Raw genomic sequence first — 22,095 nt, forward strand, 5'->3', positions numbered from 1 at the left:
AGGTTTATAAGAATAGCTCAGCAAGCGGATGACCTCACTTCCTTCCACTCCCAACAACTGTGATACGATGGATCTCTGCCTGCTCTGCAGGACCCTCAAAGGACTCAAGGACCGAGGATGGGAACCAGGACTGATCTCACCTGGTTCCTAACTGGAGGTCCATCAGAGGCCTCCACATTTATCTATGTGAGGCTGTTAGGTTTTTACACTGGCCACTGTGACCACAAAGATGGGGCACTGGCCCTGGCCTCAAGGCTGATGTCAAAGCTGTGATCCCTCACCTATACGACTGGAACTGCATAACAGTATTTCCTGGGTCAGGGGACCCTGACCTCGTGCTATGGAGACTGGGCTTGAGCTCATGCAGGATATGGCTGTGAGTCTTCTTAGATTAGCCCTGCTGGCTGAAATCTGTAAGGAGATAAGAAATGTCCTCAGTCACGATTGTGTTCAGCTCTGTCACTGGAAGTCCCCACCAAAGCCAATTTTTGGACAGTGGAAAGCTATGAATATCTACACTGTACAATTAAATTCAGAGTTCCCAGAGAGGCGACACTTTCCCAGCCAAAGCACAAAGTCCTAACGATGTTTAATCTTGATTGTCAGCTTCAATCGTTGCTCAAAAGTCATAGCCTAGATGCACAACATGCCAAGGGTGTCTGTATAGGCCCCAAGCCAGATACACAGGAGAGCCGATTGAGAAGTGGTCACTTGCCTAAAGCTAGTGCCTCCCTTCTTCCCTCATTCCTCACACACATCCGGAGTGTGATGGTTCATTTTCATTTTCAAATCGATGGGATTTAGAATCACCATGGAAACACATCTCTGGAGGAGACAATGAGAACATTTCCAGGTAGGTTTAACTGAGCAGGGAAGACCTACCCTGAACATGGGCAGTACTATTCCATGGCTTGTGGTCCCAGACTGAATGAAAACGAGATTGAGTTGATCGCCAGTGTTCTCTCTCTGCTTCTCGGCTGTGGCTGCAGTATGACCAGCTGTTGCACACGCCTGCCGCCATGCTCTCTTCACCACAGTGGACTGTGCTGTACCCCTTCCTAAACCACAAGCCCAAACAAATCCCGCCTCCTAAAATTGGTTCTAGTTAGGTGTTTGGTAAGAGCAAAGATAGTCTGTCTTCTCAAGAATAATCACAGAGGTCACACATGGCTTTCTGGTCACGAAGGACCCAGTCCACTCCCTGCAAGGCTGCGATGAATCTTAGCTGTCCAGTTTGCTTCCTTTCTGGACCCTGTGCACTTTTGCCCTCAGTCACGTGTAGCTTGTTGGGGTCTTAAATGAGTTGCAGGTGACTGGTGAAACGTTGTCCGGGGCCCAACATGAGCCTGCATCTCTGAACTCTGGAAAGGGAAACCATCTGATGCATTTTAGGTTCTTTGCATCCCTTATTTAAATGCACCCACAGACTCCTGTCAAGTCCAGAGTTTTGCATGTGGCTATCAACAGATACCACATGTGATGTAGGATGTCCTTCTGGATATGTGTTGTAGCTCCATGTTGGGTGCCAGATGTAGCTAGCTGTATCTCCATCTCATTGGTCCGTGGACTGGTTTTTCTCCACCCACCTGTTCCTGAAGCCACTTATGAAATAATCATTTGGAGTTAATATCAGTTACAATTGTTTGGCTAATCTGTTAGGCTTCTTACTGGCTAGCTCTAACTATTAAATTATCTTGTTTTTATTAATCTGTCTTTTGTCATGAGGCTGTGGCTTACAGGGGCAGCTCATTACCCCTTCAGCAGCTATATGGCATCTCCTTTGACTCCGCCTAGCCTCTCTCTCTGTCTCTGTTCAGATTTCCCACCTGACTTTACTTTGCTAAGCCATTGGCCAAAACAGCTTTATTAATTAAACAATAAAAGTAATAACAAATATTCAGAAGGACATCCTACATCACACACGGGCTTTGTGATGGCACAGTCCTGTGCTTACAGGAATTTTGCTTTGGAACCGGAAGATTCAGAGAATCTCCACTCTGGTAAAAACTGTAGAAACAAAGCATTTTTTTTTCTCTGTCCTTGCTCAGGGTACTGGCTGGGGTCTCAGAGACTTTCCTCTGGGTGTTAATGTATGTCTGCGGGTATTTGAAGTACTGTCCCTGGGTGTGGCACCAAAAACATGCAGTAAAGCCAGCCAAAGTTACACAGTCAGCCATGATTGACAGATCTGGTGACAAGGTGGGCCGTGGAGTCTTCTCATGTGAAGGTCATGGCTTAGAACACATGGTGTTGATCCGAGAGATACACCCTTGCTAGTTATAGGGATTTGAATGTGAGCAAAGAGCAAGGAAGCCATGGCCATGTGAAAAGGGAACAGAGGCCTGGATGGTGTTTCTGAGAATGGCAGTTCCCTGTGTGGCATAGCCACTTCTATCTGACCCTTTATGCTCTCTTCACACCCGCCCCTGTGTGGGCGTGGCTTCCTCAACCCACTCCTGTGTGGGTGTGGCTTCCTCACACTTGCTCCTATTTTGGGCGTGGCTTCCTCACATCCGCCCCTTTGTGGGTGTGGCTTCCTCACACTTGCTCCTATTTGGGCGTTGCTTCCTCAACCCGCCCCTGTGTGGGTGTGGCCGGACTACGCCTGTCCCCCCTGTGGGCGTGGCTTCCTCAATCCGCCCCTGTGGTGTGTGTGGCTTCTTTGCATCTGCCTCCATGGGGCAGTTCCTCTCCAGGTGAAGGAGGAAGTGCTGGACCAGACCCCAGCGTGGTGCTACCATTCCATCTTCCAAGATGTCACCTGGAAAGCTCAGGCTCTGGGTGCTCACCTTCTCTGACTCCAGGTAAAACTGTTACTCCATTCACTTCAAATCTGTGAGTCTCGGCATTCTCATCCCCATAATCCACCCCACCTCTCCACCCTCACTCTGCCGCTTCTCATCACTGCACACCTGGGGGGCAGGATCGGGGCCGCTGCACACCAGCCATCCCGACCTGAGGGCTCACCCCACTCATGATGTTCTCTGCTACCTGCCAACTGCCTCTCATTATTTGTGTCTCATGGACATCAACTCACAGACTCATTTGGGTCCCAAACAGTGCGGTGTGTTTTAGGAGAGGAACACATTTACTAACAAGAGATTTATGTTGTTTACAGTGGGCTTGCTCTCCTCAAGTGTTGTCCTCGCCAGGAGTAGGTTTGCAAGTGGAAGACGGAGGACAGGAAGAAGAACAGGTAAGGCCCAGACCTGTGGGAACCTTCGGGCTTATGTGATTCCACGACACCTCTGGGAGGTGGTGACTATCATTTATTCAGGCCTCCTGTTAATTATTTTCTCTTGGAAGTGAATGGCACCAACTCAGTTAAGTGGGCAGGAATTTTGGGGGCTTCATGCCCCCAAAGCCATGATGACAGGGCCTTAACTGGATTAGGGTGACTTTCTCATTTGAGAAACACTGGGTGAGGAAGTGCTAGGGTGTCTTGCCTTCATAAACACATCACACAAAGCATGTTATGCTATGTACTTGGATGCCCATCACGGTGCAGCTGATGGAGGGGACCCCTGTTCATCTGCTTCCTTAGGCCTGAGAAGGACTCATACTTGACCCTAATAAGTACGCTAGTCTGTCCCTGTATCCCATATCTCCCTTTCACTACAAAACAAACAGGTCCCATGTTGATTTCAGTTAGATGAGCCAGAGAAAGGAGCGAGTCTACTTTTACAGCTTCTCTGGAGCTCAGAGTGAGGAGAGCCAACACCAGTGTGAACTGGCCCTCTCTGCCTCTGGATACTCAGGCGGCTCAGAATGGCTGTCCCTGAATTTGAGCCCTACCTGTTCATTCTATATGTGCTTGTTCCAAGATGTGCTTCCAGCCTGGGTGTCTCACAACCCTCCCGAGGGCAAGAAGACACAAGGAGGACCTAGTGTTTTCATGCTCGGTATGATTCTCCAAGTCCCCTGTGTGTGTGCGCGCGCACACGTGTGTGTGTGTGTGTGTGTGCACATGCACGTGCTCTGCCTTTGGACTAAAACTCAGTTGCTACTGGTGCACTGGCCCTAAGCAGTGTCCCCTGGTTTCCCATTTATCAGTATTTGCAGTGAAGTGTGTGTCAAGCCCAGGGAGTGCAGTGGAGGGCCTCTGGGGTCCAGGGTTCAAGGCAATGGGCTGTATATGCACTCATGAAGGTGAGAGGATGCTAATTTGGGAATTATGGAAGAGAGTTTCTCCTCGATGGAGTTGAGTCCAGGAGCACTTCTCAGAAGAAGGATCTGTGAACACTGGCAAATTTGTCCTCCAGTCTCACTAAAGAGAGAACATGGTGGCAGTTGTTTGAATCTGGTTGGATGGGGGCAGGTTCACTCATCAAACCACCCTCATTGGCTACACAGGATTGTGCTAATCCATACCAGGCAGAATTTCCAGTTGGTACCCAGTGAAGATGTGAGTCATGTCCAGAGACCAGGGTACACTGCATTCGGTGTGTCCTACACCTTGATGTTTGCTACCGGATTCTTCTTATTTGTGAAAGTTAAGTGCTATATTGCTGTGACAAAGTCCAGTAGAATCATGGCACATAGTGAGGACCCACAAGATGTCACCTTGATTGGACCTGAAGCTGCATGTGTTTATAATAGGTATATTTCCCTCAAAACACCAAAAGATTCCAAGATATAGTATGGCAAGGCTCTCAGGAGACTGGCCAACAGTCCCATGGAAGCCGAGTTGTGGAGTTTTCGTACAATGTCCAGGCAGCTCGTCTGACTAGAGGATCCTTTCCCTAGCAATCCTTACTGCTTATATAACCTAAGGGTGGGGTAAGTATTGTTTACTTCCTGATCCTTAGGAGTCTCCCTCCCACCTCCAGAGCAAACTGTTCTACAATGTACACGTGTGGGTGGAACAGGATCCCTGGACTGACCTGGGTGTAGGCTCCTAAGTGAGCTGGCGCTGCTAGACGCTGCTAGACCAGAAAAGGAAGAGTGGCTGGGGCATGTTCATGCAGAGAAAGGGTGAAGCCCATCAGAGCAGCTAGACTTTGAAGGTTGTACCCATTCCTGGTTCTGGCTTGTTCCCCTGGCAGCAATGCAAAGAATCGCTGGCATACACTCCTGGTACCATGAATTTTTCCCAGGTCATCTCTGTTATAATGGACTGCAGAGTGTTTCTTGTGTGTGTGTGTGTGTGTGTGTGTGTGTGTGTGTGTGTGTGTGTGTGTGTGCGTGCGCGCGCGCTCGCGCGCGCATGTATGGGGGTGGAGAACAAGGCTCACAGTCATTTTCAAGGACATGCTTCTACTGGCCTAAGGCCCTCTGAGAGGCCCCCCTCCTAATGATTGACACCAGATTGGATAGAACCAAGTTGAGAAGGAAGCACAGTGCCTTGGGGGACTTCGAGATGCAAACAGTAGCAATGGGTTGGTGTCAGGTTGTGCCCAAGGGTCTCTGTGCCTTAGCTCCAGAGGAAGACAAGGTACCATGGGACTCTCATCTGCTTTCTGCTGAAGGGCACCAGAAGGTTGGGACTCCTGACCTTGGGTTCCAGTTTAAGGAGGAATTGGGGGTGTGGGGATGACTCAGTGAAGAAAACTGCTTCTCTCACAAGCCTGACTAGTGGAGTGTGGGTCCCCAGAAGCCACATAAACAGCGATGTGGTAGTGGGCATTGCCAGCACTACTCCAGCCACAGCAAACACAGGCATGAGACTCTCCTAGAAGTGCAGGCAAGCTAGCCTGGAGTGGAGAGGCACACACACACACACACACACACACACACACACACACACACACAGAGAGAGAGAGAGAGAGAGAGAGAGAGAGAGAGAGAGAGAGAGAGAGAGAGAGAACAAGTAAGTAAAAAAATCAATGGGAGCAGTCTTTGACAGAGTAGGGCCACAGAGGCTGTAGGCTCTCTGCTTGGGACTCAGACCCCACAGACCCCCTCCGTCTCTAGAACATTCTTTTTCAAATTCAGGCCCACATTGCAGTCACATGTGTAACGGAAGGAATGAGGTGGACCACATGAACTTCAGCTTCTAACGTGTTTCGAGGTCCTGATAATGTTCAGGAACCCACTCTGGGAAGTACTATTCTATTTTCTATGGAGACTATTTTTGTTACTTCTTTGGGAAGTGTGTTTTTAACTTCAGAGCAATTTGCAATGACTATCCATGAAACCACAGCTTTGGAAATGAGACCATTTTCCCCCAACAGAGCCCACTCATCCAGGAATTTTAAAAATGGAGATCACAGAGGACTTGGTGGCTGAACCTGGTTTAAATAGCATCCATAGCACGGATCCGTGGCAACCCTCCCCGTGCTCTCTGTAAGGACCATCTGGCATGGTGTGTATTTATAATCCTCATGCCAGAAGCACATTTGTGTCACGGTGTACCTCTCTCATTGCTCATTTTCTGCCTTTGAGCCCAAGAATCTCCCAATAGATGATTCCAGAAGCATCCGTCAGCTCTTGTCAGAGGCAGCCTTTCGAGTAGGGTTGGGAGCCAGGAAGTCTGGGCTCAGCAGAGTGACCCTGTGCTCTTGGCGTTAGTTCATGTATTTCATGAGGTCCCTCAGCACTGCAGTGGAGACAGCCTGAGGTGTCTGTCCTCACCTTCTACCTTGTTGGAGACAGGGTCTCTTAGTGTTTTTCAGTGTGTACAGCTGGCTAGCTGTCTCTCAAGCTTTTCCTATGTAGGATCGGGAATCCATGGAGCTGATGTCTGAAAAGCATTTAGTTTTCTTCTAGCACAGAAAAAAGCTCAGTTAGCTTGGTTCAGAATCTATTTTCTTCTCTTTCTAAAGCATTTATTTATTTATTTGTGTGTGTACATGTGTGTGCCAGTGCTCATATGCCATTGCATGTGTGTGAAGGTTGGAGACAGCCTGAGGTGTCTGTCCTCACCTTCCACCTTGTTGGAGACAGGGTCTCTTAGTGTTTTTCGGTGTGTACAGCAGGCTAGCTGTCTCTCAAGCTTCCGGGCATTCTCTCCTCTCTACTTCCCATCTCGAGGTAGGAGAGTCAGTATTACAGCTGTGAACTGCCCTGTCTGGGGATCCAGACTTAGCTCCTCACACTTGTGCTTCACCCCCCAAGCCTTCTCCCCATCTCCCCAGTTCCGTGTTCCTGCTAAGGGATCAGTATGCTGAAACAGGGCTTCCTGATCCACCCCACCATGTTTGTGCCACCTGCAGGATGCAGGGGGAACATTATCAGCTTTCAGAGTTTGCCCAGCCTGGGCCAAGTTCCCCATGTCCTTTGTTCACCTCCCAAACCTGCTCCCCTTCTCTTGGGTCCACTCTGAAACTTTGTTTCTTTATAAACACTAACTAACCCCCCTTCCCACCCCGTTAAACATGACACAATGTCCTGTGTCACTTAGAATCTGGGAGTATATGGTGAAAACTGTATTTTGGATTATTGTAGACAAGATTTGTATTAAAATAACAGTTGAGGAACATACAGCAATACTAAAAAGTGTTCCTGTGAGTGAAATAGCACGCGCCTGTAAGCTGAGGTGGGAGGAGCATGCGGAGCAGAGAGCAGAGAACAGACACACAATACAGAGAACAGAATTGACGGCCTGAGCAGCCGCGAGACCTTGCTTAAAGGAAAAAGGAAAGATTAAAAGTGTTCTTGGAAATGTCACACGTAGATCCCGAGTGCACCGAGTCACTTCTTGATTGACAGCTCTTGTTGCCAGGGTCTTCTCAGGTGCCCTCATCCTTTACGGAGTTTCAGGAGCACTGGGAATAATAAAAGTGGACTCAGAATAAGCATAAAAATTTGAAAGCAGTAGTGACTTCCAAAAAAATGTCATTAGGAATGGAGAGATGGCTAAGTGGTGTAAGCCTGGCAATTTGAGTTTGATCTCAGCTACCTGCAGTAGGAAGAAAGGACTGGTCCCTAAAAGCTGTCCTGTGCTATAGTGTGCATGTGCCTACACACACACAGATACACACACATACCATGTCACACACACAACAACAACAATAATTTAGCACAAAAGGTCTCTAAAGATGATAAACAGGGAGAGGAAGGGATGGAGAGATAGAAGAAAGAAGATTGGGAGAAAAGGGAAGGGAACGAAAGGAAGGAACGAAGAGAAGAGAGATACAGAATATGGAACCAACATCAAGAATGAAGGCTGAATGCCTTCTCTACTGAACTGTGCATACTGAGGGCATAATAGGAATGGGGCAGCTATGCCAGCAGATGTGATAACTTAGAGCAAATGGACGATTTCCTGGAAGGTACAACTATCCAAGCTCCCTGAATGAAGAGTAGGTGACCTATATAGGCTGTATCTATTGAATGAAACTCATCACTAAAGACCTCCCCACAGAGAAAACTCTAAGGCCAGATGGCTCCAAACTCTTAAGGGAGAGGTAGCACCAGCTTCCACAATCTGTTCCAGCAAACAGAAGGGACACTTTCCAATTCGTTTTATGAGTCCAATGTTATCTTGAAACTAAAACCAGACAGAGACCATCAGAGAAAGCAACCAAACAGAACACCTCACAGACACAGACACAAAGCTTCTACAAGAAACTTCAAATGGGATTCAAGATGCTTCAGAAAGATAATGGTCCCTCACAAATGTGCCCAGTCAATCTCACAATCACAAGGACCCACAGTGAAGCACACAGCAAAATCTTAAGTTTTTAAGCTTTTATGGTAATGACTCAAAATCAAGAGAAAACAATTGGTTAAGAGACCAGATTTTACATGAAATTATTTCCCCTTCTATTCTGCCTTAGAGTCATCTTACAAATGAACGTAGAAGATCACTTGTGCTTGGCAGTATAGAAGTGAATGCCTTTAGGAAACTCAGCTTTTGGTATTTTGGTAGAATGCCCTTTCTCTCAAGTTTTTACCATCCCCTTCCAACTTTGAAGAAATGCAAGACATTAATGACTTTTTTTTTCCTGAAGGAAAATCCTTGCACACTGATAATTTTATTCAATTAGCCAATTTGCAATGTCCTATAATTTAGTTAAATGCACCTTAATACTGAAGCAATGATCAGAGAGAGAGACAGTGTTGGTTGAACAGTGAGCCTGAGCCTGTCCTCCATTGTGGGAAGATCACTGGTGGCTTTTGTTCTTTTAAAAACATTCATCCACTCATTCGTGGCCTTGTACACACTAGGCAAGAACTCCGCCACTGAAATCCATCATGAGCCGCAGGTCTCCGGGCGGTCTGCTGCTGCCTAGAGAGGCCTCCTTACAGTGGAGCGTCCATCCCACTGTAAGGCCCCTGTATGGCCAACTCGTGAGCTCTAACAGCTGCCCTGAGAAGCTCTCACTGTAGAGGCGGTGGCAGTCGCCACCACATATCGCTGTTACCATCCCAGCTTCTCTATGTTATTTTGGGGGCTCTGGCCATTTCCTGTCTTGCTTTCTTCTGTTTCAGTCAAGCAATTTTGGTCTCCCCAGGCCTGGGTTTGTGTGTATATGTATGATGTGTATGTACACATGTGTTGAGTCAGCCTCACAGGTTGCCCCTTGGCCTCTGTTCCCAGGTCATCCCGGCAAACCTGACCTTCCACAGGGTGGGAAATAATTGAGGGTGGTTGTTTATGGGCTGAAGTTGTGGTTGAGTGAATGGAGCCCATGCCAAGAATGCACAAGGCCTGGGGTTCCATCCTCAGCAGGATGATTAGAAGTTCAGGGTCATCCTTAGTTACATAAGAATTTGAGGCCAGCCTGTTATACATGAGGGCTCGTCTCCTAAATAAAGAACAGACGCTTATGCCTGGCCTTGTGCATTGTCAGAGGGCCATTCTGTTCCTACCCACATTCTCTTTCAACCCCTCAGTGATCTGTGGGTCAGCCAGTGACAGGGAAGAGGCCCTGGGCTGACCAGCGGTCTGCAACCTCGTGATCTGGGAAGGCTGGAAACTGAATAATTATGACTGAGTCTGCCTCACTCTCCCACTGCACAGCGCATGTTCTCACAGCCACACAGCAAACCCAGGGCATCAGGACAGCCTCACCTTGCAGGTGCTGGTTCAACCCACCCACTGCCTTAGGTCATCAGGAAGAAAAAAAAGCATTTAGTCTTTTGAGGTTGTCTGTACTGTGAATTTTGGGATGTTTATGAGACCCCCCAACACACACCCTCCACCCATGAGATGCCACAACCCCTCACCCACATTATGACAACCAAAATTAGAGTTTGTTCTGTGTACCCCAGAGCCTCAGAAGGTTGCTTTAGGCAAACACACATGCCTTAGCAATGAATTCATTTTCTGAAAAAAGGGGCACAAAGAGGAGCTGGAGAGATTGCTCGGAGGTTAGGAATGCGTCCTGCTTTATCAGGAAGACCTGAGTTTGCTTCCCAGCACCCACTCCCTGCAGCTCACAAATGCCTGTAATCTCAGCTTCAAGGGACCTGACAGCTTCTTCTGGTGTTAGAAGGCACTTGCACCCAGTCCTGTGGGTACACTCACAAGACACACACACAACATAATTAAAATTAATCTTTATAACTCTTTTTAAAAGAAACACATGTATTCACTTGAGAATTGGGGAAGAGTTCAAATACGTAAAGGTGGGTGGGCATTTTCCACACATTTGCAATCATGTTTTGTTTGAAGTTGTGTGCGCTGCTTTTTCAAAGTATAATATTAAATAACCACCTTCACATGTCACAGTTTTGTGTTGCATGGCCCTTGGCCACTGTCACCCCTTCCCAAGCCTGTTTGTTTAGTGTCTATGGAAGACAGTCTGGGCCTTTTGTGTTTGGCCACTAATCAGGGCCCTTTCTTGGGACATGATAGGAGTCCTGATGTATGTTTCTGGACTTCTACAGCCATAAGGAGAACACAGGTCTACTCATTCCAGACAGGACATCCATGACAGACCTAGTGACAACCCCGCCAAAGGCTGCTGAGAGAATTTGTGAGGTTACTGGTGTTACTTGAAGAAGTGTGGGTGAGAGGTTATGCCCAGGGCCTCACTGTTACTTCACTTAATAGTCATGCCCCAGCATGGATGACATCATCATTGTGTCTGCATAGATAGAATTTTCTCAGGTAACCTCTGACCTCTGTGTTCGCAACTGGGGCAGAATCACACACGGCTGCCGAGGGCAAGAGGCTGTGGCTGACCTCAGACGTTAGTCCTCAGAGCAGCTGCCCACTTTGTTTTATTTGAGACAGGTCCCTCACTGGGACCTGCGATTGGCTTATTTGGTTGGCTTGCCAGCAGGCCCCATAAATCCTCTCTATCTTTCCAGCACCGGGTTAGAGGCACAAATCAGCATGCCCGGCTTTTGACATGGATTCTGGGGATGGAACCAGCTGACCCATCTCTCCAGTCCTGGGAACTGATTGTTCTACTTCCTGTATAACTTAGCCACTTTCCAGTCGCTGTGACGAAACCCCATGACCAGAGCAGCTGATAGAAGAAAGCGTTTTGTTGGGCTCACAGTTTCAGAGGGTTAGCATCCACAGTGGTAGCTCAAAGGCATGGTGACAGGGACTGCTGAGAACACACATGTTGATCTACGAGCAGGAGGCAGAGAGAACACACTGCTTCCTTATCCTTCCCAGTTTCACCAACCGGCACTCAGTATCAAACATGAGCGCCCGGAGGCCGTTCTCAATCACACCACCACGCTGTGGGAAAGTTGCTGTACTTTCATTTTACTCTTTTGTCTCTTTACTCTCTGGGGGGCCCTGACACCTAAATAAATACACTGAGGCCTTTCTTTCTTATGAATGCCCAGCCTTAGCTTGGCTTATTTCTAGCCAGCTTTTCTTAAATTATCCCATTTACCTTTTGCCTTTTTACCTTTATCTTTCTCTTTCCTATACACCTTTTCTTACTTCTTACTCTGTGGCTTGCCGTGTAGCTGGGTGGCTGGCCCATGATGTCCTCCTCTTCTCCTTTTCTCACTCCTTGATCCTTTTCCCAGATTTCTCCTATTTATTCTCTCTGCCTGCCAGCTCCGCCTATCCTTTCTCCTGCCTAGTTACTGGCTGTTCAGCCCTTTATTGGACCAATCAGGTGTTTTAGACAGGCAAAGTAGCACAGCTTCACAGAGTTAAACAAATGCAACATAAAAGAATGAAAGATACCTTTCCACCTGGTGGACAAGATCCCAAGTGGGCATTGGGTGCTGGCCCAGGCTTCCCCTCCCATTTGCTGTGGACCTGGGGTAGGATGGATTGTTTGTTTTCTCAGTCCAGGAGAGGCTAGTCATTGGGTAATCTCCTTAGCCACCATGTGGATGGGTGAACCAGGAGGGTCCCTGCTCCCAGCTTCTCCCACCTTGCAGTACTGGGTAGAGGTCAGCCAGGATGTAGTGTCAGGGCAGCGTCTCACTAAGGGGATGCCCGTTACCCCCCATTTAGGCTTCCTTTAAGGTTCCCCTTGTCCCTTTCTTCCCCAGCTCAGCTAGTGGCACTCCCCTTACATGTTCACGTAGAAATGCACAAATATGGACAGAGAGGTCAGAGGTGAGGAGGGGGCACACACAGATCTTTGCCACACCCCTCACTGGAGGCACATCCTGGTATGATAGGCAAGTACTGTAGTGAAAGGGCTCTAGAACTTTCCACATTTTTAACAGTGATGCCCAAATAAATGCCATCTAACCAGGCTTAGATGGTTGGGAGACTGGCCGATGCTGTGTATGAACAAGGAATAAATCAGCACTTTATCTCTTGTCTTACAGATGCTGGCTGCCTCCAGAGGGCCTTGCTGGGTCCACACCTGGAATCTATGGACTCCAGGTGCCCTCAGAATTGTCTCGGTGCTTTTCGTTCCACACCTTGGTTGTGGCATGCTCCCTACATCTCCTTGATTTCTACCTTCTCTGGCCCCCTTCCCCACTTATCATTTCTAACGTTGCTGGATGCATAACTCTCCGCTGCCTTTACTGTGCCTCATTTTATTATATTAAAGATTTTGTTGTTGTTGTTGTTATTGAATGTGATGGCTAACCTTGGTTGTCAACTTGACATATCTGCAGAAAGGGAACTCGGTTAAAGAATTGCCTCCAGCAGACTGCCCTGTGGGCGTCTCTGTGGGGGTATCTTCTTGACTGCTAATTGATGCAAGAGGGCCCATCACACCGTGGGCAGTGCCATCCCTAGGAAAGTGGGCTTCGGGTACATAAAAGACACCGTTTCATGGGAGCCTGGGAGCAAGCCAGTCAGCAGCATTTCTCCATGGTTTCTGCCTCAGTTTCCCACCTTGAGTTCCTTTCTTGGCTTCCATGATTGGTTATAACCTGTTAGCTAAAATAAACCCTTTCCTCCCCATGATATTTATTGAAGGTGGGATTTTGTTTTGTTTTCAAGATTGATTTTATTTTTAATTATTGTGTGTGTGTGTGGGGGGGTATGTACACATGAGCAAGTATGCCTGTGGAGGTCAGAGGTATTGGGTTCCCGGAAGCTGGAGTTACAGGTGGTTGTGAGTCACCTTGACACAGGTCCTTGAAACTAAACTCAGATACCTCTATGAGAGCGGTACTTCCACATATCTGCCAAGTTATTTCTCCAGCCTGAGAAAACCGAGTTCTAATTCTGGTTCTGTCCTTGACTATCTGAGGGTTTGTATAGCTGAGATGGAACCACTGGTGTACCGATGTGTGCCCCTGTTCCTGGAAAAGTGAATGTTGACAGTGGAGCCAGGAGTAAAGCAGGAGCCTCAGGGTCACCCCAAAACCTCTCAAAAGCATCTCCAGTGCTGTTTTATGTAATTGCTCTTTATATATAACTAATATATAATCTCCCTACCCCCGGGCTCCTGCTTTTGAGCACTTTGTGGCATCCAGTTGGTTCTGTTGTCCTAGAAGGATGGAGCCTGGTGGGTAGAAGTAGGTCACTCTGGGCTACCTTGAGGTTTTATAACCAGTCTCCACTTCCTATCTACTCTCTGTTTCCTGACTGTGGATACACTGTGGCCCACCATGCCTTCCCTACGTTGATGGACTGTATCTCCTCTTCAACCTATGAGTCAGAATAAGCCCTTCTCTCCTTAAGTTGTGTCTTCTCAAGTGTTAGGTTGCAGCTTTGAGTCACATAACTAATATAGGAAAATAATAATAAATTATCAATGTAGTCACCTTCAGTAACTTATGCCTGCACGTGGATCTACTACTATCTTCCTATGATTTTTTTTTGAGATTATATCTTTTGGGATAATATTCTGTAATCCAACAAATTATAGTTGTTATGAGAATATGTGATGTCTGGAGCCAGAATCAGATGCCAGAACTTTACAGTTTATAATTCATCCCCCCTTCCATATGCTATGGTTGGTTTAATTGCCAACTTGACACAATCTAGATCCCCTGGGAAGACGTTCTCAGTGTGGGATTGTCTAGATAAATTGGTCTGTGGGTGTGTCTCTAAAGGGTTATCTTGATTATATTAATTGATTATGTTACTTGGCATGAGAAGATCCAGCCCACTGTGGGTGGCACCATTCCCTGGGCTTGGGTCCTCCACTGTGTAAGAGTGGGAAGCGTGAGCTGAAGAGTAAACACACATGCTTTCATTTTTCTGTCTTCACTGTGGATGTGATGGGATGAGCCGTCTTAACTTCCTGCTTTTCTTAACTTCCCTGTTATGATGGAGTGTAGCCTGGGGTTGTGTACTAAAATTAACCTTTTCTCCCCTAAGCTGCTATTGTAAGGGAATTTTAGCACAGCAACAGAAATAAAACTAGTGATAGGTATATTCTGTGTTGTATGGTCTGGCTGTGCCCTCATCTCTGACCTCTGCCTATTTTTGTGTGTTTCTATACAGAAATGAAAAAAGGAAACCCAATGGTAGGCTTGCTGTGGACAAGGGCAGGAAGGGAGAGACAGTGGGGGTGTCTCAATTACCCTGGCTACTGGAGGTCCCCAACATAATCTAGCTGCCACATTGTATAGAAGAGTGAACACAGAGGAGAAGGTTCTGTGTTTAGTCAGGTGCCGGCAAAAGGGGGTTTCGTTGTCTGATAAGGACGGGCATTGGGAGCCACAGGACATATTGTCAGCACCCTGGACAGAGCCTTCCCGGACAGCTCTCTTCTTTCCAGGCCGCCTTCAACCCACAGTGCCACGGAACTTCATCTTTCACACACACCATGTCCACTACCCAGGGTCCACACTTTCAGCCTGGACTCCAGTGATCCTGCCTTCTGCCTCTGAGCCTTAACAGCCTCTTTTTTTCTCTGGAATCCTCCTGTGCCCTCCATCCCTGTCCTGTCTCCACATAGCTCTTCCTTATTTTATGCCCCTATGCTGTTCCATTCAGAATTAACTGAAAATATTCTTAGGAAATTTTTGGTAGGATACTGGCTGCACACCCGTCAGTGAGTACCATTGCCTGTCCCATGACTGTCAAGTATCTCCTATCCTCTGCTCGGTCAGGATAGCCTTACCTTTCTCCTCCTTTTGATGGGATATCCACAAACCTGTTTATGGCCTCTCTTCTTTCTCACCCCGGGGGTTTTTATGTAGATGCATCCATGGCTCTCTGAGTTTAGGTTCCTGCTGTGACCACTCACATCATTCACAGCTATGAATGTGCCCTACTTGTGGAACTTGATGACTCGGCACGTGCACAACCAAAGAGATCAGGCTGAGAAGCTTCCCATGTTTTCAGGATCCATTTGTCATTCCTTGCCTGAAATGCCTCGGTCTGTAGTCTTAGCTTTGTCTGCTGGGCTTATGATGGTTTTCTTTCTGACTTATTTTGAGGTGATTGTCTCTTGACTTGCCTACATTTTTGTTTTGATGCTATTGTTTGCATTAGTATTTCCTTTATGATATATCCCTCTCATATCAACCTTCTATTCAAAGATCATTAAAAATAATTCTTCCTGAGTTTCTTGAATACTTTTGTTATTTAAAATCACAATAGCTTCTATTTGTGATACACCAAGAATTAATTTACATTTGAGGCATGTACTAGAAACTGTTTCCCCCGAGTAGCTATTTATCACTTTGTGTGTGTGAACTTAAACTTACTGCTCTATATAGTTCATTTTTGTTGCTCTTTCCCCTAATTAAGTATAATTTGAAGAGGGAATAAATTATCCTACGGTTCTACTGTTATTTTTTTTATTGTTTCACTCTGAAAAGTGTCTGTGCAAGCATGCACATGTGCCTGTTATACATGTGGGTGCAAATATGCACACCTGCTGTGAACGTTTGTGCAAAGTCTAGTCCTAAAGTTCTGCACTGGCAAGAATAAGCTTCAGTTGTGAGAGATATCTGCCCTATGGATGAGGGTGCAGACCTGGGTGGAGGAGCACAGCGCCATCATAAACCCAAGGTTAGCATTTTGGCAGGGCCATCCCTGGTCGCTTTCAGATGACTGCTGTGTTTGCCAAATGTTCCATTTTCATATTAGTGGAGCGCTGAGGTCAGGATTTAGCTTCTCGAAATGGAGTTGTACTGAGTGGAATGCTAAGAAGCAATCTCTATTATTAAAAAAGTAGCAAAATTGGTACCTGGATTCCAAAAAGGAATTAAATGAAATTATACCAAACTAAGTTATTGCTAAATGAGCAAATTGAGACAGTACTCCTCACTAAAACATGCAGGAAGGAAATTGAGAATAGCAACATTTAAAATTAGACCTTGGAGTTAAAGTAACTAATTGCAGACATCTAAATATTGCTGTTTTTAATGGTGTGTCATTTCTGTTTCGAGCAGAAATAGACACCATCTCTGGTTGAAGTAAGGACTGGTCACATGTGATCACATGAACATTAGAAACAGATCTGTGGCCATTCTATGGCAGCACATTTTTTTCTGAAAAGCATGTTGATTTGAAGATCTCAGAAAATTCTGAGAGCTCACAGGGGTATCCTTGGGGCTCACTTGGAGAGTGTGAGCTCAGGAAGAGTTACATGGTGACTGTGCTTGTGACTGTGCTCTGGGAACATCATGGATCTCCCTGAGAGGACTTTCTGTCTGTAATGTGTCAGGCTGTTCCCTGTCTTCTGAAAACTGAGCTCCTCCTGCCTCTCCCTGGAGTAGAAACCAGTTGCAAATGGCTCAGAGCTGACTAGGTTAGATTTCTGATAGTGGGAGTCCTTTTGGAGAACTGTTTGTAAAACTCTTGACTTCCTATGTTGTTCTATGTTGGTGGGCACAAAAATCTAGGAATCATTGAGGTTGTTAAAAGAATGACCAAGGTAAGGTGTTCTGTACATATCATCTCTTTAGCTTGTTGAGACCATCAAAGATTTGGCTACTTTGTTGGGCTAAGGCCATCTCTTGACTTAACAAATATAATGCAGAAGTTCTAGGTGATTTGACAGCTTTTTCTGGCCTATACACATGTGTTACACATACACATACTCATATAAACATATGCTCACATAAAATTGAAACTAAATAAATAAAACCAATTAGGCATGGAGGCCCATGTTTGTAGTCTCATTGTTGGGGAGGTGAAGTCAGGAGCATGTCTGGGGTTTATTAACCAGTCAGTCTTCAGAATTAGTACATTTCAGGCCAGTGAGAGACCCTGTCCCAGAAAACAAGGTAGGCAGTGTCTTGAGTAACAACACCCAAAGGCTAACTTCAGGCCTCCATATGCATCCACATAATCATGCAAAATTGACTAGGAATGGTAGTGGGGAGATGGCTCAGTGGGTAAGAGCACATCCTTCTCTTGCAGAGGACACAAATTTGGTTCCCAAAACTCACACTGGGTAGCTCACAACCACCTCTAACCCCAACTCTTGAGGATCCAGTTGCCCTCTTCTGGCCGTTGAGGGCACTGCACGCACATAGGCACACATTCCCATCACCTATATACACACAGTTAAAAATAAAACTTGCCTTAAAATATTAAACAGGTAAAACAGATATTGAGACTTCTATAAAAGACAGCATAGGTGCTGGGGAAATGACTCAGCAGATATGACTCATGTGCAGACATGAAGACCTGAGTTCAAATCCTCAGCACTTGTTAAACAAAACCAGGCTTGTTTGCACATGCCTGTAACACCTTTGCTGTAGGGGGAAGTGTGGAGGAAGGAGGATTTCTGGGTCTTCCTGGTTGCCAGCCTCGTTGCAGATTCAGTGAGAGACTTTGCATCAAAGGAATTAGGGGAAGAGTTACAGAATAGGACCCCTAGCACCATTCTCAGGCGTCTGCATGTACACAGGAGTGTGTGCATTCAAATACATGTAGACACACACACAGATTAACTCATTAGTTCGAAAGGACAGCACATTCATGTTCTGAAAGCAAACGAGGGCTTTGCTTTTAGCAGATTTTAGATGGCACATATTTGATCGCTTTGGTAGCAGCGCTGTTAGATGGCTATTATACAATAAATCAGAGCAGAGTTGTCATCCCAAACATCTGCTCTGGCTTCAGTTTTCCAGGTCAGGATGACTCATTCTGTGCAGGCTTCCTGGCGCCTGAACCGTCAAAAACCCATTTTCCTTTCCTCTCTCCACAACGCATTGAATGGCAAACATGAAGCTCGCCTCCGTGGTTGCTGCCCTAATTTGACAAGGATATCTAACACAATGCAGTTGCATTGTGATTGTGATTATTTTTCAACAATTAATTTTTCATTAACCGTGAGGAGTAGTCCACTGGGGAAGCTGTCTGTCTGTCTGTCTCTCAGGAGCCATTGTCTTCATGCTCACCCAGCCTATCTCTTGGCCCTGTTTGTTTATTTTTTTCCCATGTTCCTGCAATATTTTCTCCCTTTTTATGTGGGAGTTGAGAAGTTTTCCCAGCTCCTTTAGGCATTCCTAACTTGAGGTCACCTTCAGCCCTTCTCCCAGTGGTTTTCACTGAAAGTGAGTTGCAGTGTTGAGCTGTGGGTGCCTTCAAGGTCATTGGAGTTGCCTTCGTAGCTTGCCATACCTGCGTCGGAACCTACATAGCCTCCTTGTCTAGACTCTTCTTTATTTCAAGTTCTCCAGCCCCCATAGGTTAAGACCCGTGCATGGGACTCCTGCCAAACTGGATGGACGCTATGAGTGTCCCCCATCCCTTGACTCAGGACAAAGCCTGGCATGTAGAACTGCTCAAGAGACAGTGTCTTGTGCATCCGACCTGTGCACAGTCTCACCCTCGTGTCATGGAGTTCCTTGACTCCTCTTCAGTTCTCTGGAGTTTTTTAAATACAGCAGTTCCCTGACGTTTAAACCTACTGCAAACAAAATTATTGTGGAAAATCCTGAACTTATAGAATGTGCTAGAACATGCTAGTTTAGCAGCAGAGGACTTTAGTGTCGGTGGTTTCTGCTGCTGATCATGGTGCTGGCTTGGAGCCGAGGGTTGCTGCAGATGTCCAGCACTCAGAGAAGGTCCTGTGGATGGAATCAGAGGGAATTATGGTAAACAAAGTGAGCCTGACTCAGAAACACAAGTGCCATGTACTTATCTTTCTCATATGCAGAAGCTGAAAACAGTGGACTTAAGTGATTACCAGAGGTCAGGAAAGATGGGGGGGGGGTGTGGGATACATGAAGATGGATCAAGAAAGGCTGGACTTGATACGTGCATGTTATGGGATATATGTTGATTACATACCATGATATGAATGCATATTTACCAAAAATGAAATATTTTAGAACTAGAAACTTTAGAAAAAGTTACAATAAAAAATTCAAAGTATGATTTCTACTGAATATGAATCACCTTCACACTACCATAAAGCCAGAAAACCCTAAGCTGAGTGATATACTATTTATTTATTTTTACGTTTTGAGACATGGTCTCATGTAGCCCAGGCTGGTCTCACACTCACCATTTAGGTGAAGATGACCTTGAACCTCTGGCCTTCCTGTTCCTAACTCCAGAGTGCTAGGATTATTGGTATGTGCTACCAAGCCTGCTTGTATGCGGGGCTGGGGCTTTAGAAGGGTTGTCCAAGCACTCCACCAGTGAGCTATAGCCCCAGCTTGCTGGCTGTGTTTAAAACTGCAGAAGCTAGGAGTCAAACAATGAGCACCATGCTTCCTCCAGTGACCTTCGAACCCCGCTTCAGAAGGATCTCTGTGAGCTGCGATGGCTGGATAGGCTTGATCCTGGTGCTCTGACCATGTTAGGACATTTCTAAAGGTACAGTGATTGACCTAATGAAAATCACATTGGGGAGAGTGCATAAACGGTGCTGATTTTGAATATGAAATCTTAGTTAATTGTAAGAGAAAAAGGAAACGTGGCATTGATCATGATGTCACCACACTAAGAAAGAGGCAGGATATGGCAAAAAGTTTTAAGATAACCTGCCGGTGCTTGGCTTAATTCTGCTTGTTGGAGGAGAGGTACTTGGAGGGCCAATTTTCTATGCTAAAATAAGCAGGCGGTTATTTCCTCTGGACCTTTGAGTGCAGACAATCTGAGTTGCATAACTCTGACTGGCATGTAATAAAATGAATCTCTCCCTGCCCTCAGGGAAGCCATCAGTCGTGTCTGCGAAGCTGTGCCAGGTGCCAAAGGAGCCTTCAAGAAGAGAAAGGTACTGTGGCTCTCACCATGTGTCTCCTCCTTCATGTCCTTTCAGGGCCACACTCCAGGTCTTCACCCACATAATTGTCCCCTGTCTTCTTACAGGACCTGGATCTTGTCTTTCTTAAGGGAAAGCATCCCTACCCTGTCTCTCTCAAGCAAATGCTGTAGATAAACCCTGGAGACAGAGATAACAATCAAGACCTGACCAAGCATCCCTTTAAGCCCATTACATAACATGAATTCATCTGCCCCTAACAGCTCATGTAGCAGCTACCCCAGTAGTACATGCTAGCTAATGCTTAAGAACTGGATTTTGGGGTTGGGAGGAGGAAGCAGGACCTCTCCTAACCTAAGATGCCGGTTACTGTGGTGTAAATACGTCCATGTGGTTCAAGCTTTCAACACAAGGTTCCTGGAAAGAGTGAGGAAGACACACAGCAGTTCGTCACTGTGTCGCATTTTCTTCAGGTGCAGCAGATGGGACCTGACGGCGCAGGTTCACATAGCATGGGACCAGGTAGTAAAAGAGCCAGGACTCAAGACGTATTTCACCATCTGTAGGTGCCATCTATGTAGTCGTGAGTTCGTATAAGTTAACTTTCAGTAATAGCTGGGCTTAGGGGTCAGAACATTTCTAAAGGCATGACAAATGGCTTTCCTGAGTCGGCTCAGCCATGCCACTGGAAAGCCCAATGTTATTGATGACAACAATTGAGGCTTTGGGCTGAGAAGTCACAATGTGAATAGGAGCTGGGGCCATGGTCAACCTGTTTCAGAGGCTGGGTGTTCAACTACGCTTCTGGAACCTTCCATCCTGTATATGGTTGAATTAGGAGGGGAAATATCTGGGGGCTAGGGAGATAGCTCAGCTGGCAAAGTGCTTGTTGCATAAACATAAAGACCTGAGTCTATATCTCCAGCATCCATGTAAAAAACCTGGCATGGCAGCACATGCCTGTAACCCCAGTGCTGGAGAAACAGACAGGCCGATCCTGGCGCCTCACTGGCTAGCCAGGGTTGCAGAATTGCTATGTTCCAGGTTCTTTGTGAGACTCTGTCTTCAAATATAAGGAAGAGAGTTTTAGGGAAGACTCCTGATGACCTCCCATCTCTACATGTGTGCACACATCTGTGCACACGTGCGCGCACACACACACATAGTATAAATAACCCAGCACCTACAATCATGACTTTTATCTACCTAGAAGGGATTTGTGGGAAAGTATAGCACAGAGGGCCCTGTATCTGCTTTAGGCTGAGCTTTCAGGTTCCAGATGGTTTTGCCTCTAAGTCACTTCTGTCTTCACAACTGGAGACATTTGTAAACCTATAGGGCAACTGGATCTGGGGCACAGAACTTGGCAGCTCAGGTTATGTGATGGCCAGTCCCCTGCGGGTCCTGGGAACCAAGTAAAGCTCCCAGATCTTGAATACAGAAGGCCAGGTGTCCCTTGGGAACAGCAAGGAGGATTATTGTCTCTCAGAACAGGTGGTCCTAACAGGTCTGTGATCCCCTTATGTTTCTCTTGGTGGGAAGGGATGGAAGTAATGAGAACTTTCTAGGCTGTGCCCAGATGCACTTGACCTGACTCTCTCACACAGGGGAGATGGGTTCTCTAAAGGGCCCTTTTGAAGTATTAAATAAAAAGAAAAAGGAAAAAATGTCATGGCAGGGATCCTAAAGGAAA

The 22,095-nt window shown here is 46.4% G+C and overlaps 1 protein-coding gene across 6 annotated transcripts in view; it reads left to right on the forward strand.

The window, feature by feature from the left end:
* Shc3 (SHC adaptor protein 3) overlaps positions 1–22,095 on the forward strand; it is a 121,736-nt gene that overhangs the window by 50,690 nt on the left and 48,951 nt on the right. For all 6 annotated transcript variants that reach the window (XR_012910362.1, XR_012910361.1, XR_012910364.1 and 3 more), the window contains one exon: positions 20,351–20,414. Coding sequence is in view for 2 of the 6 variants with exons in the window: in XM_075969656.1 (XP_075825771.1) it covers positions 20,351–20,414 (64 nt within the window). In the remaining 4 variants the exon portion in view is untranslated. The remainder of the gene's footprint in view (positions 1–20,350; positions 20,415–22,095) is intronic.

The sequence above is a fragment of the Microtus pennsylvanicus genome, chromosome 4 (genome assembly GCF_037038515.1).
Source record: "Microtus pennsylvanicus isolate mMicPen1 chromosome 4, mMicPen1.hap1, whole genome shotgun sequence".
Classification (NCBI taxonomy): domain Eukaryota; kingdom Metazoa; phylum Chordata; class Mammalia; order Rodentia; family Cricetidae; genus Microtus; species Microtus pennsylvanicus.